This window comes from Schistocerca nitens, chromosome 2 (assembly GCF_023898315.1).
Source record: "Schistocerca nitens isolate TAMUIC-IGC-003100 chromosome 2, iqSchNite1.1, whole genome shotgun sequence".
NCBI lineage: Eukaryota > Metazoa > Arthropoda > Insecta > Orthoptera > Acrididae > Schistocerca > Schistocerca nitens.
Genome location: NC_064615.1, coordinates 191,253,294 through 191,271,701, shown reverse-complemented (window position 1 = coordinate 191,271,701; position 18,408 = coordinate 191,253,294). Strand labels below are relative to the sequence as shown.

The following is an 18,408-nucleotide window of genomic DNA, read 5'->3' as shown; positions in this document are numbered from 1 at the left end:
TGTAACAGAAGTAACAAAATACTTCGTGAAATCTTCTCGGGTGATCAGCCGAGTAAAGGCGTCGTCTTCTCGCGAGAAGACGACGCCTTTACTCGGCTGATCACCCGAGAAGATTTCACGAATGGAATACGCCGAGAAAGTCGCAAATAACAAAATACTTCAATTATCAGGGACTCAAGGTGAATGTCACCAAATCTCAACTACTGACATTTAAAACAGGCAGTTCTCATCACAACACTGTGAATAGTGTGTGTAATATCTCTGCAACAGAAAATGGTAACTGTAAATACCTGGGTGTATATGTTGATGAAAGTTTGTGGTGGACATACCACATTAATTTCGTATGCAGAAAAGTCAGTAGTGCCATATATCTCCTGAGCCAGCCCACAAAGATAGTTCCTAGCCAAGCACTGAAATTAGTATATTATGGAACACTTTACCCCTTTCTCAATTACGGAATTGAACTATGGGGCTGTGCAGCTGATGTACATTTAAAAATATTACTACTACTACAGAAAAGAGCAATAAGACTTATACATGGGATGGGACATAGAGACTCATGTCGTGAAGTGTTTGTGCAGCACGAATATCTGACAATATATTCTCTGTACATCTTCAAAATAGTTGTATTTTTTATAAGTCAACCAACAGAAGCTATCAAGGGCAGTGATGTACACGATCACAACACTAGAACAAAGGGTAACTATTTCCGTAACAGAACAATGTTAAAAATGACTGATAGTAGTCCATATATCAGTGGTTTGATTAGGTATAACAAGCTATCAAACTCTCTAAGAATGTACACGGGAGATGTTTTTAAAACAAAATTAAAATATTTTCTAATAGAAAAATGTTTATATTGTTTCAATGAATTTTAAGATATTAATTGTAACATGAGGCATTAGCATATCAGTTGTAATGTGATAAATGTAAAAAATAGACATAAGAAGCAACAGCTACGGAATATAGTGTATTTTATAAGTATAAATATAACCATAGTATTAAGTCTGGCATTTGCAAAAGCCATGCAAAGAAAATGTAAATAAATAAAATAAATAAATGAAGTGTTTGCAATACAAGCACAGGTTGTGAAGTACACAGAGACTGTCACTATCTGCACCATGGAAGCTTTGGGAGTAACATGTACTGTAAAATGGCTGAGGTGCAGTTTATTTATAGCACAACCAGCTGCAGTGGACAGGGAGCCATGTGATTGTATCATGTGAAATATCCCAATAGAAAGGTGCTGTGCCACACATTATTTGCCATCCTGCATTGTCAATTGCATCAAAATGGCTTATTCCATGTGCACGAGCCAGATGATGGTCACCAACAAACTACATGAACAGCTGCGGCAGAAGAAAGCATTCTCAAAAGGGTGCAGCATACACTATCAACAAGCACACGAGATGAATTAATGCCACTAATAACCACAATCCTCCATCTGGCACATTGTACACGATGAAAGGTTTCATACGTTTCATATCCAATGTGTCTAGGCATTGCAATTAGGGGACTACAACAAGTGCAAGGTGTTTGTGCAGTGGTTTCTGCAGGAATCTGCTGCAGACCAAAGCTTCACAGCGAGTGTCCTCTTCACCAGTGAGGCTGTGTTCTCACTCGAGCATGTGATGAATGTTCACAACTGGCAGACATGGGTGGATGTGAACCCACATGATACATGTACCCATGCCACACCATTCAAATTTCCCCTTAACATGTGGGCTTGGCTCATCTGAGACTGTTTAATGGGCTGTACATTCTCTTGGACCGACTTGATGGTCGCACATATCAAACATTCTGTGAAAGATTCTGTCAGACATGCTGAATGATGTTCTCATGCCTATTTATCACAACATTCAATTTCAGCCCCCCATGCATTTCAGCAGACAAGTGAATACACATCTGCAGACAATGTGTCCCAGCCACTGGATTGGTCGCGGTGGGCCAGTCACATGGTCACCTCAGTCACCCAATCTGTATCCAACCGATTTTTTTTTGTGAGGGCATCTGACGGGCCTTACATATGAAATACTTGTCACATCACTGGAGGATCTAATGAGCACGATTGTTGCAGCAGCAGGATGTTTTTGACATATACTAAGTATCTTTGAGAGGGTGTGTCATTCAATGCAGCATTGATGTTGGGCATGTCTCAATGCATCTGGACAAAACTTTGAGCACCTCCTGTGGTGGGTGTCCATTTGTAGCACATGACTAAAAAGATGCAATGGCGTTTATTAGCCCCAGATGGGCTTTGTGACCACTTGTTTCCTTGTGATTACTATCCTTGTGGTATGTCCGATGTGCCATGTTGGTTTGTAAACTCTTTTTTTTTAATAATCATGCATAATACAGCAGACCAAATACATATTTTATTTGCACTGTTAATCTTGTTTCATTTTATGAGTTACAGTACATATGAGGTAATTAGATGTTGTTACATTAGCCAATAGCATAGCAAGCTGACACTATGGTAAATTGAGTTGTTACGGGTTTCAGACATTATAATTACAGTATATTTGGTATCTCTTCTGTTACTTGATTGTCTGTAAATGAAGAGCCCTAACTGCAACCAAACAAATTGACAATACATGTTTCTACCAATGGGTGGAAGTAATATTACTGAGTACTTTGACATGAAGTTCTATAAAGTTGCTTTATAGAGCTCCAAAGACAAAATTACTTATATGACATAAGAGTTAACCATGCAATCCAAATTAGCTTCAAAATCATATGAAAAATGAGCTGTTACCTTTCAGTAGAAACCTGGTTTGGAAACAGTTTTGTACTAGGAATATTTATACATTTGCAATTGGTTAAGCATTATGATGACTGAATTTTGCAAGGTATGTTTGCTTAACTTAGATTAAGTAGTAAATCTACCTAGTTACCTGTGTTATTAGTATACAATGTAGGGCACATAAGAGTTATGGCTCATCAACCGTAGTTTCCTTAGAAGTTTAGATTGTTATCTGACTGGAGGTTACTATTTGTGTTGCCACCCTCTTTAGGCTGTCAATGTAGAGTGTTTGGACCAATTTTTGGGACCTGTGGAGGTGAAGCCAGATGTGAAATCATTTTTTAAGGTTAGCAAAGATCATCCTCCAGCCCCTTTGTGAAACACCTCCCAGGGAAGAATCTTTGGGTGGGGGGTGGCAAAACAAGTGATGTATCATTTGAGAGATAAAGGGGCGAGCGAGTGTGCCAGGACTTACCCTAGTTCATTGCTACTAGCGCCATGTCATCCTAATGCACCTGTGTGTAGCACACAAAGTATTGCACCATAATCTAAGGATGAAATTAAAAATTAAAGTAATTTTTCCAAACTATGTCACTGTATGCCTTAGTATATTAATGTTAAAGTTGTTAAATCTCAGAATGATCAGATGAATATGATTTGATAAATACATTGTTTTAAAAGAAATTTGTGGTGTTAAATAATCCAGCTAGAAAACTAAACATTGTTCAGAATGTGCGAATGTATGCCACAGTCAGCTATTACCAGTCTCAACTTGACCAGTGCAATATTTTGGTCAAAATCGGCATTTTTAAGAAAAATTGAAGGCACTAAATATTAGACTCAGAAAGATGAGAATTGGTATGTAGGTTCAGTTGGATATAAAAACATTAACTAAGGGTCTTCATTAAGCTACCTCTAATAGTTTTGAAGTAATTTACTAAAAACTAAATTTGGAACAAAAACATCCTTATTCATAACAGATTAAGAATCATTTGTGTTACATATTCCAAGAAATATCCTTATAGTGTTATTATTTATTTTAATGCTATTATTTATTAATATAAAAACCATTGTAACTGTGTTATAAATTTTTGACATGTCTCCTGTATGCAAACCACATGGATTGCAAATGTACGTCATGAGATGAATAAAACACAATTCACAAAATTCATAATTCACAATTTGAATCGCCCTGTGTTCTGTTCACACTAAAAAATAATTTACTCATATTTAAATCAGGAAACATGGTAGGAATGCTTGGGATAAATAGTGTCAGTGCTATGCAATCAGCATTGTTTATTCATATCATTCCCTTATTTTTACCTGAAAACAATACGAAACAGGGAATATGAAACATGGTAGGGATGCTTGGGAAAAATAGTGTCGGTGTAATGTAATCAGCATTGTTTATTCATATCATTTCACTTATTTTTCCCTGAAAACAAGATATATGTAGCCATCTTTGTATTGCACTCCATGCATTTCTATGTTAACCACCACTTATATCAATATAATAGAGGGAAACATTCCACGTGGGAAAAATATATGTAAAAACAAAGATGATGTGACTTACCGAACGAAAGCGCTGGCAGGTCGATAGACACACAAACAAACACAAACACACACACAAAATTCAAGCTTTCGCAACAAACTGTTGCCTCATCAGGAAAGAGGGGAAGGAGAGGGAAAGACGAAAGGATGTGGGTTTTAAGGGAGAGGGTAAGGAGTCATTCCAATCCCGGGAGCGGAAAGACTTACCTTAGGGGGAAAAAAGGACAGGTATACACTCGCACACACGCACATATCCATCCACACATACACAGACACAATCAGACATATTTAAAGACATAAATATGTCTGATTGTGTCTGTATATGTGTGGATGGATATGTGCGTGTGTGCGAGTGTATACCTGACCTTTTTTCCCCCTAAGGTAAGTCTTTCCACTCCCGGGATTGGAATGACTCCTTACCCTCTCCCTTAAAACCCACATGCCTGCAAGAGAGAGGCAGTAATGGCTATATGATTACTGTAACATTACTTTATGTACATAGTGGCAGAAATGTCTATGAGAGAGAACAGTTAACTACTTAACTGTTTGTGTAACAGTAGCTCATGTCTCATTACATAACTATTGGATATAGGATAGCTGAAGAAAATATAACTTTAAAATGAGATAATAAAGAAAGGAAGAGAATGTCACTGGGAAATATGAATAGGAAATAGTGTAACAAATAGCTGAGTGCATTGTGGATGTAGCTCCACATAGTCCTTACAAATCATAGACTTCCCTTAGGCATTTGCTCTTGCTCACATATCTTTTTATCATGACTGTGTTTTACAACCCCTTTTCTTTGTCATTTGATGGATTTACCAGAAACACTGCCTAGGATGTGTAATACCTATTATTTTAAATGGACCTCCGTAACAGTGAAAGAATTTGCTTGGCTCTTTCTTTACGTGGGAGCTTAGATGAAAAGCTTTTACTAACACCATATCATCTATGTGAAAGTTTGATGTGATTGCCTTACGATTATGTTCCCACTTGGACTGTTGGGTCTGCCACCTTAATTGGTTTTCTACCTTCTCTTTTATAAAGCCAGCATTCATTTTTTGACCATCTGACCAAGTGAAGAATTTTAGTGAAGGTTCTCCAATAAACCTCCTATTTATCACTTAAATCTGTGAATGTGTCACTGATAAGTGAAATAATTCCTTAAGAATAACCTGAAATTCTGGGATCATCTGAACTTAGACAGCATGCCAAGCAGAACAATATGTGTGAAAGAATCTTCCAGTTTTCTTCATTGTTCATTCTGACTGGTTCTGTTGTGGATGATCTCCTTCCAAATAACTTAGGTTAACATAAACTTCCTTGGAATCATCCCTCCACTTAGACAGGGATTTAGAAAACAACCTTAAAAATGAGTAGAATGAGCAGCATCTTCCAGTCTAAATATTGGAAATTATTTTGATAAGTTCATTCCACCTGCTAGGTGGAATTTCTGTATGAACTCTTCCGGGAACCCACCATTTTTATTAATCCTCTTTTTTTATAAACTCCTCCTCCATTTTGGCAGACCTGCTTATCTACTTTATCTTTTAAATCAACACTAGTAATCTCTAGTTTATTATTACATTTGGCAATTGTTGGTTCATTTTTGTGCCCATTGCCTTTTTTGGAATTAATAACTTGATCTGTTATGTTTGGATTAGTAGTGTTTAACAGCCAGATATGGTAATTTGATGATAAGTCCCTTTTGGGGGATTCCATGAGCCAAGCAACCATGTAGAAACAGTATATGGGACTGGGATCTGGCTAGGGATAAGGAAACTTTTCTGCATTGACACATATGTGAGGAGCAATGGTCCATAGTGGTTGAAAAATCACGTAATTTTCCAATGCCATGGATCCTTGCTCCTTCCATCTGTGTCAATACAGAAAAGTTTCCTTATCCATGGTCAGATCCCAGTTCCACATAGTGTTCCTGCATTGTTGCTTTGCTCATGGAATCCCCCCAAATGGACTTACCATCAAATTACAATTTCTGGCTGCCACCCCTCCTCCCACAATGACCTTCACCTGTTCAGATTCCACCAATCCTTAGCGCTCACCGACATACTCCTGCAAAGCCACATCAGCCAAACCCAAACCTCCTTCTGATCGATACCTTCTCTCCATCCACAAAATTCTTCTGCTATGCAGTCCCAAATTCATGGAGCCCATAACATACACTGAAACCCTTGCCCCACAGGAACTTGAGCAACATGCATAATGCCACCTCAAAAAGCTCTCCATCCTGCTCACTTACTACTCCTGCCTTGGAGTACCACTGTCCTCCACCTCTACAACCACGTCCAATCCTCACCCATGTCCCTTCATACCCAAATAACCCTGTCTTGCAGACCTGCTACACTTACCCCATCCCCAAAATCCCCCCCCCCCCCCGCTCTCCTCCCCCACCACACAGAATCCAGAACCTAAGCAGACCCCTAACACAGTCATGAACCTTTCCTCCAGAATCCTAAGCCCCACAGGAATATCAGTCTATTCCAAAGGCCTCACCTTTTGCCACACTCCCAAATTCAGTTATGCAGGACTTGTTAAAGATCTTCTCTCCTTCTCCTGGTCCCTACAGTGGAAAACTTTTTTGCCACTAATCCTACCAATCAGACTCAACCAGAGAGCAATATTGAACCCTGCCTAACTCAGTTCACTCCTCCATCCAACTGTGATACACCCCCACTAACCCCAAATCACCCCTTGTTAACTTTCCAGAATTTCTTAACCTTGAACCTTGCCTCACCATCATTCCCCAAATCCCTCAACATGCAAACTAACCTTACATCTGCAGAAAGAACCACAGTCCACCATCTAAAAACTGATCCCGACCTTATTATCCTACCTGTGGATAAAGGCTCCACCACTGTTGTTTTGAACCACAAGGATTACCTGGCAGAAGGACTCTGCCAGCTGTCAGATACTTCCACCTGCAAAGCTTGCCACAGTGACTCCATTCCATAAATCCAGGAAGATCTCCAGTCACTACTCAGATCCTTAGGTCCATCCCAGAACCTCTCCCCGGAGTGCATCTCTCTACTCACCCCTACCACTCCCCGCATGATTACCTTCTCCATGTTTCATAAAGTACATAAACCTAACCTCCCAGGATGTCCCATTGTGGCTGGTTACTGTGCCACCCACTGAGAGAGTCTCTGCCCTCATAGACCAATGTCTTATACCTGTTACCAGGGACCTACCCTCCTATATGAAAGTTACCAACCATTTCCTCCACTGACTCTCCACAGTTCCTGTCTCTTTACCACATGGTATCCTTCTTGTCACTGTTGATGCCACCTCCCTTTACACTAACATTTCTAATACCCATGGCCTTACCACTATTGAACACTACCTTTCCTAATGCCTGACGGATTCCTAATCAACAACCTCCTTCCTAGCCACCACGACGAACTATATCCTCACCTACAATTACTCCTCCTTTGAAGGCATTACCTGCACACAAATCCAGTATAGGGCTATGGGCACCCACATGGCACCATCCCATGCCAACCTATTCATGGGCCATCTAGAGGAATCCTTCCTAAAAATCCAGAATCCTAGTCCCCTCACCTGGGTCAGATTCATTGATGACACCTTTGCGATCTGGATCAAGGGTGAGGACACCCTATCCCCATTCCTCCAGAACCTCAACAACTTCTCCCCCATTTGCTTCACTGGTCCTATTCAACCCAACAAGCCACCTTCCTAGATCTTGACCTCCGTCTCCAAGATGGCTACATCAGTACCTCTGTCCATATAAAACCTACTAACCACCATCAATACCTCCTCTTCGACAGCTGCCACACGTTCCGTACCAAGAAGTCCCTTCCATACAGCCTAGTTGCCTGTGGTCATCGCATCTGCAGTCATCAGTGGTCCCTCTTGAAATATACCAAAGGTCTCACTGAAGCCTTCACAGACCAACCTTGTACAAAAACAAATCTTCCATGCCTTATGTTTCCAATCTCCCGCCACCTCTCAAGTCCCACTGTTTGGCCACAGAGGAGCTTTCCCCCTCGTAACTCAGTATGACCCAGGACTGGAGAAACTGAATTACATTCTCCACCAGGTTTTTTGTCTATCTTTTGTCATGCCCTGAAATGAGAAATGTCCTGCTCACTATCATTCCACCAATTCCACAGTGGTATTCCGCTGTCCACCAAACCTACACAATATACTAGTCCATCCTTACACAGCCTCTGCTCCCATCCACTTACCTCATGGCTCATATCCTGTAATAGACATATATGCAAGACCTGCCCCATACATCCTCCCACCACCACTTAATCTAGTCTGGTCACAAACATCACCTATCCTATCAAAGGCAGGGTTACCTGTGAAACCAGTCATGTAATCTACAAGGTAAGCTGCAACCACTGTGCTGCATTCTATGTGGGGATGACAAACAAGCTATCTGTCTGCATGAATGGCCACTGACAAACGGTGGCCAAGAAAAAAGTGGACCACCCTGTCCCTGATCATGCTGCCAAACATGATATCCTTCATTTCAGTGACAGCTTCACAGCCTGTGCCCTGTGGATCCTTCTCACCAACACCAGCTTTTCTGAACTGCACAGGTGGGATCTCTCCCTGCAATACGTGCTACGTTCCTCTAACCCTCCTGTCCTCAACCTTCGTTAGTCACTGTCCTCACCCATACAGCCCATTCCATATTCCCATTCAAGCACTACACAGCCGTCATTTGACCATCACACTCAGTCTTTTTACTTCTCTCCTTTTCTGCTACTTCCTCCCCACCCCCTCCCCCTCCCCACCTCTCCCCTGCCCACCGTCTAACCTACAGCACTTCACTGTCTGTCACCCCCACCATACTATCCCTCTCCCTCCCGGCCTCAGCCTCCTCCTCATCCCCACCTAGTCACCAATCCCATCACGCACTGGTGCTGCTGCTCGCAGTATGGTTTCAGTTGTCTGAAAGTTTAGTTTAGTTATGTCATGTTCCATAGATCATTTTTACGATTATTTTATTGTTATGATGTGGAACTGCTGTTGTGTGCACGAGTTGCATATTTGTGTGTGTGTGTGTGTGTGTGTGTGTGTGTGTGTCTACGTCTATTGTTGATGAATGCCTATATTGTTACATTCCATCGGCAATACTATTTCTAATCTTCAAACTACTTCTGTAATGCAGATTTCTGTGTGGTGTTTGGCTCCTGCAGCAATGCTATATTTATTTTGACAGAGTTGGTAGGACATCACCCTTTCACACTTCTTTTCAGTTTTAGGAACAGAGAAAAATCAGGGGGGCCTTTGAAGTGTACCCATGTTTTTCTGTGCAGATATGCACTTGGTAGCTGTGACTCCTTCGAATCTGGCTGAAAAGTGATTGTCTCAATTAGGCTATTTTAAATGGTGTTTTCCACACCAGATTTTCAGTTCAAATACTTTAACTGCAATTTGATGTGAGATAACCTACAGTGTGTTGCCAAAATGAGTCTCATCTATTATAATTTATACACAGATAAATAGCTAGTCACATCCGTATTCAACTGATTTCCTGTAATGAGACTGTTCAAGTGCAGTCACCTAACACTGAAGTGACCCAAATTTTACATTTGGCAAGTAAATCACAACATGTTGCTTAATTACACTGTCCTTCCAAGTACGTAGTTTTAACAAAATGAAAAATGATGTGCACAATATATATCATTTACGAATAACACAGTTCAGAGTTCATATAATGTAATCGGATGCATAAAAAATCTACTCACCAATGGATGGCAGAACACAAACATAAAAGGAGATTATAATTGGGCCTAATTATAACCTTCTTTTATGTGTGTTTTCTGCCTCCACTTGTTGAGTAGATTTTTTTATCGTTATAGTTACAGTATATGGACAAAAATTGATTGTTTTCATTGTTGTAACATTTCAGAGTTCAGTACTGTTATCACAGTTTGCAGAATGCATTATTAAAGTTTGATACAGTTCTTGAGATTAATTGCAAGCTCAGTCAATCACTGAAAAACAATCACTGTACAAGCTCTCAGACACAGGGTTCAGTAAGAATTTGGCACCATCTAATGACATGATTTGTGATAACTTGCCTGTGTACACTGTGTGATAATTTTCGGGCACAGATCTTGCTCACGTCACACCCTTCTGCAGACTGACCAAAATGGTTTCTAGCAGCTTCTATTCTATAAGACTGCAAAATTAAAACTAGTTTCAGATATTGTTGTCCACTGTCTTTTTGCAAGTTACAATTAAAGATCCCTGTTTCTGAATAACTCAGTAGTGGAATAAGATTTGTCTGACGGAGAACTTTTAGATAAAGCAATAATTTCTATTGGCTTATGCTGAGTAGTTTGCCATAATACAGGATTCTGCTTCTGTAACAATGTTTTAGATAAAAATGCTGATTACTCTGAAACTAAATGAGTGCCCAAGTTGCTAAAATATTTCCAGAATTAGCTATATGGATACTACAATTATTTATCTCCCCATTTTTTTCTACTTTTTCCGAATGTCAGTAACTGGGTACATGTTTACATATGAACAATTATAACAAAGTTTGAAATTACTGGTACTTGTTTATTAGCACAGTTTCTAGGTAATCTAATTATACTTATGACTTCCAATTATGAAGATGTTTCTTACACTATAGCTTGTATCATATTCTCATGTACACCTTGAAACTATTAACTAATTCTAGTAAGCAGCTCTTTTTGTGAAATAAGGTGAGAAAGAGGGGGAGGTGAGGGGAGTCAGTGCATGCTGTATACAATATACTAGATGTTCCTGAACTGAAAGTAAAAATACTGTGTGATGTGCCTTTGTTCAAAACTGGACACAAGATGTTATATGAAAAATTTGCTAATTAACTCATAACGATAATAGCCACCCATAACAGTCAATACCACCAATGATTTTAATTGGCAGTCTGTATGGGAGACAACAGTAATTAACCAAGGGTGAAACTTGTGAACAGCTGTTTATTACTATTCATCTATATTGAGAAAGACAGGATATACTCTGTGAGGAACTAATTGCACACATATCTGTTTTGTAGCACAGCTGACATGGATGAGAGTAACTTTGGATCACTGAGAGCCATAAAGGTTCAAATCTCTAAGTTTACACTGAATAGGTCTAATATCATCAAGCAGCACAATGTCAAAAAAGTAAGATTTCAAGAGATGGTAGGCAATGAACCTTCAGATAGCACATGTTTATTTGTTTGTTTGCTGTCCATATAAGAATCAGTTTTTGGACATTGGAGTTGTTCACACAGAGTGTGGAAGCTACCAGCATATTGAGGATTCTGTAACAATAACAACTGCTACTATACTGTGGTGAACACAAATAAGCCTTTCATCTAGCTAGTCCATTAAATTTTGGGCATTCAGGTGTGCAAATAAAATTTCCTCCACTGATATTTCGGCTGCATATCGTCCGGCCATCCTCAGAGTGAGTCACAAGACTGACCACAAGATGCCAAGCATGGCCTTATATGCTCCACCGCGGCGATACTGCGCATTACACATGCGCCGCCTGTGGCAAAGGCATACAGACATTCAATTCTCTTATCAATGTATGATCTGTGGTGGTGACACCATGACGACTTCTCTTCAGTTTAATAACCCCAAGAGCCGGATTCCATGCTTTGTGCAAATTAAAACCATTATCTCTATTTATTAAATTATTGGCTAATCTAATCTCTATAGCTTCCTTGAAGACAGATTCCCAAAAAGAAGAGGTGGATGTTAAAATCTTCACATCACTGTAATTCATGGAATGCCCTGTATCAATACAATGTTCAGCCACAGCTGACTTGTCTAGCTGCAATAATCATGTGTATCTTCAATGCTCCACACACCTCTCATGAACGGTGCATGTTGTTTGACGTATGTACGACTTCCACAAGGAATCTGATACACATCAGCTTTACGAAGCTGTAAATCGTCCTTCACAGAGCCGAGTAAGGCTGCAATCTTTGTGGGGGGGGGGGGGGGGGGCAGAAGATCACCTTAACACAGTGTTTCTCAAGAATATGGCCTATCTTTGAGGAAAGAACACCCACATAGGGCAAAAATGCACTAGATCTGAAGGAATTACTATCTTCTTCCCCATCACATACCTGCATTTTAGGTTTTGCATCAAATGCTCTACGAATTTGTTGTGGAGCAAATCCATTTGATTTAAAAATGCTCTTGAGGTATGTGAGCTCTTCTTACAAATTGTCTTTATCGGATATACAGTGCGCCCAATGCACTAAGCTCTTAAGGACACCTATGGTCTGCGAAGGGTGATGGCAGCTATTGGCATGAAGATATAGATTTGTGTGTGTTGGATTCCATTGTATGGCATGTCCTAATGTACCATCACCTTATGGCGACTGACAACATCCAAAAAGGGGAGGCAGCCGTCTTTTTCTATTTCCTTAGTAAATTTAATGCTACCATGGATGGAATTCAAATGCTCAAGAAATTGATGTAATTCATCCATCCCATGGGGCCATACCACGAATGTGTCATCCACGTACCTCCTGAAGACTGTTGGTTTAAAACTTGCCGAGTCCAGTGCCTTGTCCTCAAAGTCTTCCATGAATAAATTAACTACCAGAGGGGAAAGGGGACTTCCCATGGCAATACCATCAATTTGCTCATAAAATTAACCATAAACTGGAAGTATGATAATAAAAGTACATGTTCAAATAAGGCCGTAATGTTCTTATCAAAATGTTGGCCAATAAGAGATAAAGAGTCCTTTAAAGGTTCCTTGGTGTATAATGATACCACGTCAAAACTAAAAAGCACATCCACACTATTTAACCTGACATTGCTAAATCTCTGAATAAAGTCCATAGAATTACGAATGTGTTGACTATATTTTCCTACCAATGGTTTTAATAAGGAAGCTAAATATTTGGCAGAAAAATATGTTGGTGAGCCGATAGTGCTCGTTATAGGTCTCATAGATGAGTCCTCTAGACGCTTATCCTTACCCATCTTGTGAACTTTAGGTGGTACTGCACCTTGTACTTTTAAAATTCTTATGACTTCTTTCGGTAGTGATGTAGAGTTCAGCAAGGCAGCAGTCCTTATTGTCACCTTGTTAGTAGGATCTTTGTTAATCTTCTAGTATGCACCAGAACTAAGTAGACCACATATCTTGTCCTTGTAGACTTCCTGAGGCAAAAGGATGGTAGCATTACCTTTAGCAGCACACGGAATGACTGTATCAGTATCCTCACACAGCTCTACAAAGTCAGTTCCTTAAGCAGATGGTGATTGATGATATTTGTGTGTGTATATATGTACTGTAAAGCTCTGAATAAGGAATTTCCAAATGCTAGTGAAGTTCTCAGTCTTGCTTATGTGCTTTTTGATGACACAGCATAACTACTCTTCAGTAAGTTCCAACTTTTATTCTTTAAATCCACCATAACTTTCCATATGTATTCCTGGTTTCATATTTTATCATCATCCAAACCTTAAATGGTGATAGTGTTTTATTGACCTGTCTCATCTTTTTTGTACATTGTACAAATTGATATTGGATAAACCAGTTGTTATGAGATGGTGGGGTGAGACTACTAATACTGACTGGTTTTTGAGTGTAAGCTGATGATACTTATCTTCTTTTAGGATTTCATGATGGTATTGATCCAAGCATTGGCCCTTTTTGCTTGCATTACTGTATGGGATGCTACAGTCATTGCTGATGAAATAACAAACTCACGGGAAGGAAAATGTAAGTACTATAATGATATTCTAGCTCAATCCAGAAACAAATGTAGTTTCCTTTCATTGCATTTATTTATTGATTACTTTTATGTCTTTAAATATATTTAGGAAATGACATTGAAAAGGAAACTTGAACTAAATAAATATGACTGCAAGCAAAGAGGGTGTTGTTTTGTTGCTTAGTGTGTTAAATGCCAGATTACAAACAGGTTCAGTGGTAAGGGGTTTCATCTTCATTCAATCCCAGGATTTTTTCTCTCATTTACTGCTTCTATCATCTCTTTAAATGAGTTGATAACGTGAAAAATTCCAAGATACACAGTGGTTTGGTGTCCACATTACTCTATGGCTCCCCTGTAACTGGCTGGATAAGTCAATCAAAATAGAGGCAGAAGGTAGGAGCACACTACCTCTAAAAGTATTATGCCTAGTAAACCACTGTGGAGCTAAAATCAACCTTCAGACTGATGTCAGCTTTACCTTTACCCATACACAAAGGGTATTCAGAAAGTAATTTTTACTATAATGTATGCCTCAGCTGCATTGCAGTCATAAGAGTGTGTGCATTGCAGTCATAAGTGTGTGTCTATATGACTTGACTGATAATAAGTATCAGAAGCATACAATCACACTGTTAACTCAGGCACTTGATAGTTGGTTATGATCATGTTCTAGGAAGTCCATATGCCCATTATGTATGACATATACACTGTCCTTTAGCAGCTGACATTCACTATCTAATTTTGGGAAATGTGAGGTGAATACTTCATTACTGTGTGAACAGTACTGAGATGAGTGTGGCAGGGCAGCCATCATAATCCTAATGCTTGAGCTGCCTACAACTAATGTCTGCCCAGACCTTGATGAAGAATAGGTCACTGCTCAAGCAGTAGAGATATATTCCACTGGCACTATCTCATTATTGGCAGGAGGCAATGCCTCATACCTACTTGTTACAAGTATGGATCTAGCCTTTAGGTATTTTCCCCATCTATAGCTTATCCCATGAAACAGCTTCCTCTAGCAGACAATTTTAATCTGCTAGGAAGTTTCAAATCAGTGTAGAGAGAAGATTCATTCTGGGCAGATACATATCGATGGATTCATTCTAATAGTGATATTTTTACACATAAACATATATACATAGACTTCTTCCATAACTACATTTTAAAATTATAAATAAGTTAACACTTTGTAACTAGTCACCAAACATTAACAGGAATAAATTTTAAAATTTTATAACTGTTTATGAAGTGTTTGCTCTGATAATCTCACTGTTGAATGCCCAAATTGTCAGCAAAGTGTTTACTCATGCATAGTTTGATATAGTATTAATGTACAATGGTTAGAAGATAGGGGAGTGGCTACATACAAATAACTATAGTTGTGCAACAGACCTGCAGGTACTGAATATTGTGTTGAACAGTCTGTTAATGCTCTGCTATAGTAATTATTTGGAAGCACACAAGCTAGTAGTACTTACAATTTATAATTTCAGTTTCGTAGAGTGGTTCGATTGTAAATGCAATTATACAGAATTAACTGGAGAATTATTGCCCGTAGAGATTTTAAAGTTGATCTTTTTGTCAGATAGTGATTTCCAATGAAGCCTGAAGGACTGTAACACTACAGATTTAGTAAAAAAAGCCAACAAGAAAAGAACAATAATTTTAATGATATAGTTTATCTGTGGTGCCATCAAACCTTTTCTCTTTATGCAATATTTTAGTTCTTTCTGGTTTTCTCAATGCTTTGGTTCACATTCATTGTAAACATGGTTCATGAAACAATTAAACAAAATATGTAACAACATGATCATAACAACTTCTCACACAAGGATGCGCATCAGATACAGTCTTCTCATGGTCTCCAGTGTAATGCTACAAATTAAAAAAAAGGAAAGATGGAGGGGTAGCATTACATAGCTGACAAGAAAAAAACAATAAATTAAATGATACAGAGCAAGTGTGTCTGTGGTGCCATGAAACATTTTCAATTAGTATGTTGTGACTCTTTATAGCCCAAGATTGTTATTGGAGAAATAGTGGATTTGGTGACAGCTGACCATGTAACTGTTACCTCCAATGCAAAAAGTGAGCTTTGCAGAAAAATAGCAATGATAATTGGACTTCGTTAAAAATGTGGGCAGTAGATTTGTATGATTTATGTTGTAACTTGGAAACAATGCTGTGCGATCATTGCATTACCAAACTGACCACTTTCAACTAATTTATTTGGCTGAAAAATATATAAAAGGTTTCATCATTTAGTGGATCATAGGGTTTTATATAGTACATTCAAATGAAACATAACTGAAAATTCCTTATTACTGCAAACAATTCTTAAGAGTACAATAGTTACATGATGCGATTGTCCAGCAGTTGTTGGTAGAAAGGTAAAGAAGATGACACCTTGTTGTTCACATTTTAAAAAGTAAACTATAATCAAAAATGAAAAAAAATATTAATTCATATGTAGAAATAAACACTGTTTTAAACAGAAAATGTAATAGCTGAATTTAGTGAAAGGTGGTGGTTTGTTGTAGGACATACTGCAAAAATGATGGGTGACTTGATAATTCATCAAATTATAAGAATCAATGAATGAAAACTGTGATTTTTTTATGGAAAAAGAATAAACGTTTGATATGAGCATGATGGTCAGGATTGGTGGTTTTCACAGACACTTGTGGAAATACAAACATTATTTTCGAACCCTTTTATTAGTTATGAAAAATATACAGCTTAGCACTAATTGCAAAAATGTATTTGTACCTTTCTATCTACATTATTCCGTGATTTATTCAGTTTTCAAATTTATACTGACTTTTTGATCACCCGGTATATGAAGATGAGATGGGAGATATCATACTGTGAAAAGAAGTTGGAAGCTACAAAAGCTATAAGTGTAATTTTGCCTTTCCTTAACTACCTCGCATGCTGCTACATTTTTCTGGAATCCAAACTGATCTTTCCTGAGGCCAGCTTCTACCAATTTTTACATTCTTTCATAAATAATTCATGTTAGTATTTGGCAACCATGGCTTACTAAACTGACAGTTCTGTGACACTCATACTTGTCAGCACCTGCTTCCTTTGGGATTGGAATTGGGATTGGAATTATTGCATCCATTTTAAAGTCTGATCATATTTTTCCTGGCCCATACACATTGCACTCTAGATGGAAAAGCATTGTCATGGCTGGCTCTCTCAAGGCTGTCAGAAGTTCTGACAGAATGTCGTCAACTCATGGAGCCTTGTTTTGACTTAGGTCTTTCAGTGGTTGTGAAATTCTTTTCACAGTATGATATCTCCCATCTAATCTTCATATAGCGGGTGATCAAAAAGTCAGTATAAATTTTAAAACTGAATAAATCACAGAATAATGTAGATAGAAAGGTTGACACACATGCTTGGAATGATGTGGGGTTTTATTAGAACCAAAAAAATACAAACATTCAAAAAATGTCCTACAGATGGCCCTTCATCTGATCAGAATAGCAATAATTAGCACAACAAAGTAAGACAAAGCAAAAGTGATGTTCTTTACAGGAAATGCTCAATATGTCGACCATCATTCCTCAACAATAGCTGTAGTCGAAGAATAATGTTGTGAACACCACTGTAAACCATGTCCGGAGTTACGGTAAGGCATTGGCATCGGATGTTGTCTTTCAGCATCCCTAGAGATGTCGGTCAGTCCACGATACACTTGCCACTTCAGGTAAACCCAAAGCCAATAATCACACGGACTCTGGTCTGGGGACCTGGGAGGCCAAGCATGATGAAAGTGGCAGCTGAGCACACGATCATCACCAAACGACGCGCACAAGAGATCTTTCATGCATATAGCAATACTTTTTTTTTTCTAATAAAACCCCATGTCATTCCAAGCATGTGTGTCAATTTTTACCTCTATATCTACATTATTCTGTGGTTTATTAAGTTTTCAAATTGATACTGACGTTTTGATCACCCGGTACATCCTCTACCATTTCTATGATGTTTCCTTCAAGTTCATCTTCCTAGTATAGGCCTTCTATATACCCCTTCCACCTTCCAGCTTTCCTTCTTTGCTTAGGAGCAGTTTTCCATCTGAGCTCTTGATATTCATACAGCCACTTCTCTTTTCTTCAAAGGCCTCTTCAGTTTTCCTATAGGCAGTATTTATTTTTTGCCTAGTGAAATATGCTTCTAAATCCTTAAATTTGTCTTCTACCCACTCCTGTTTAGCCAGTTTGCACTTTTTGTTAATCTTATTTTTTAGGCGTTTGTATTCCTTTTTGTGCACTTTATTTGTTACATTTTTATATTTTCCCCCTTTCATCAATTAAATTCAATATGTCCTGTGTTAGCCAAGGATTTCTACTAAGCCTTGTCTTTTTACCTATTTGAT

At 38.6% G+C, this 18,408-nt stretch overlaps 1 protein-coding gene across 1 annotated transcript in view; it reads left to right on the top strand.

Annotated features, from left to right (window-relative positions):
• The window catches only part of LOC126235878 (uncharacterized), a 201,046-nt gene that overhangs the window by 28,929 nt on the left and 153,709 nt on the right, over positions 1-18,408 (top strand). The window contains exon 3 of the mRNA XM_049944788.1: positions 13,915-14,020. Coding sequence (XP_049800745.1) covers positions 13,921-14,020 — 100 coding nt within the window. The 5' untranslated portion in view covers positions 13,915-13,920. The remainder of the gene's footprint in view (positions 1-13,914; positions 14,021-18,408) is intronic.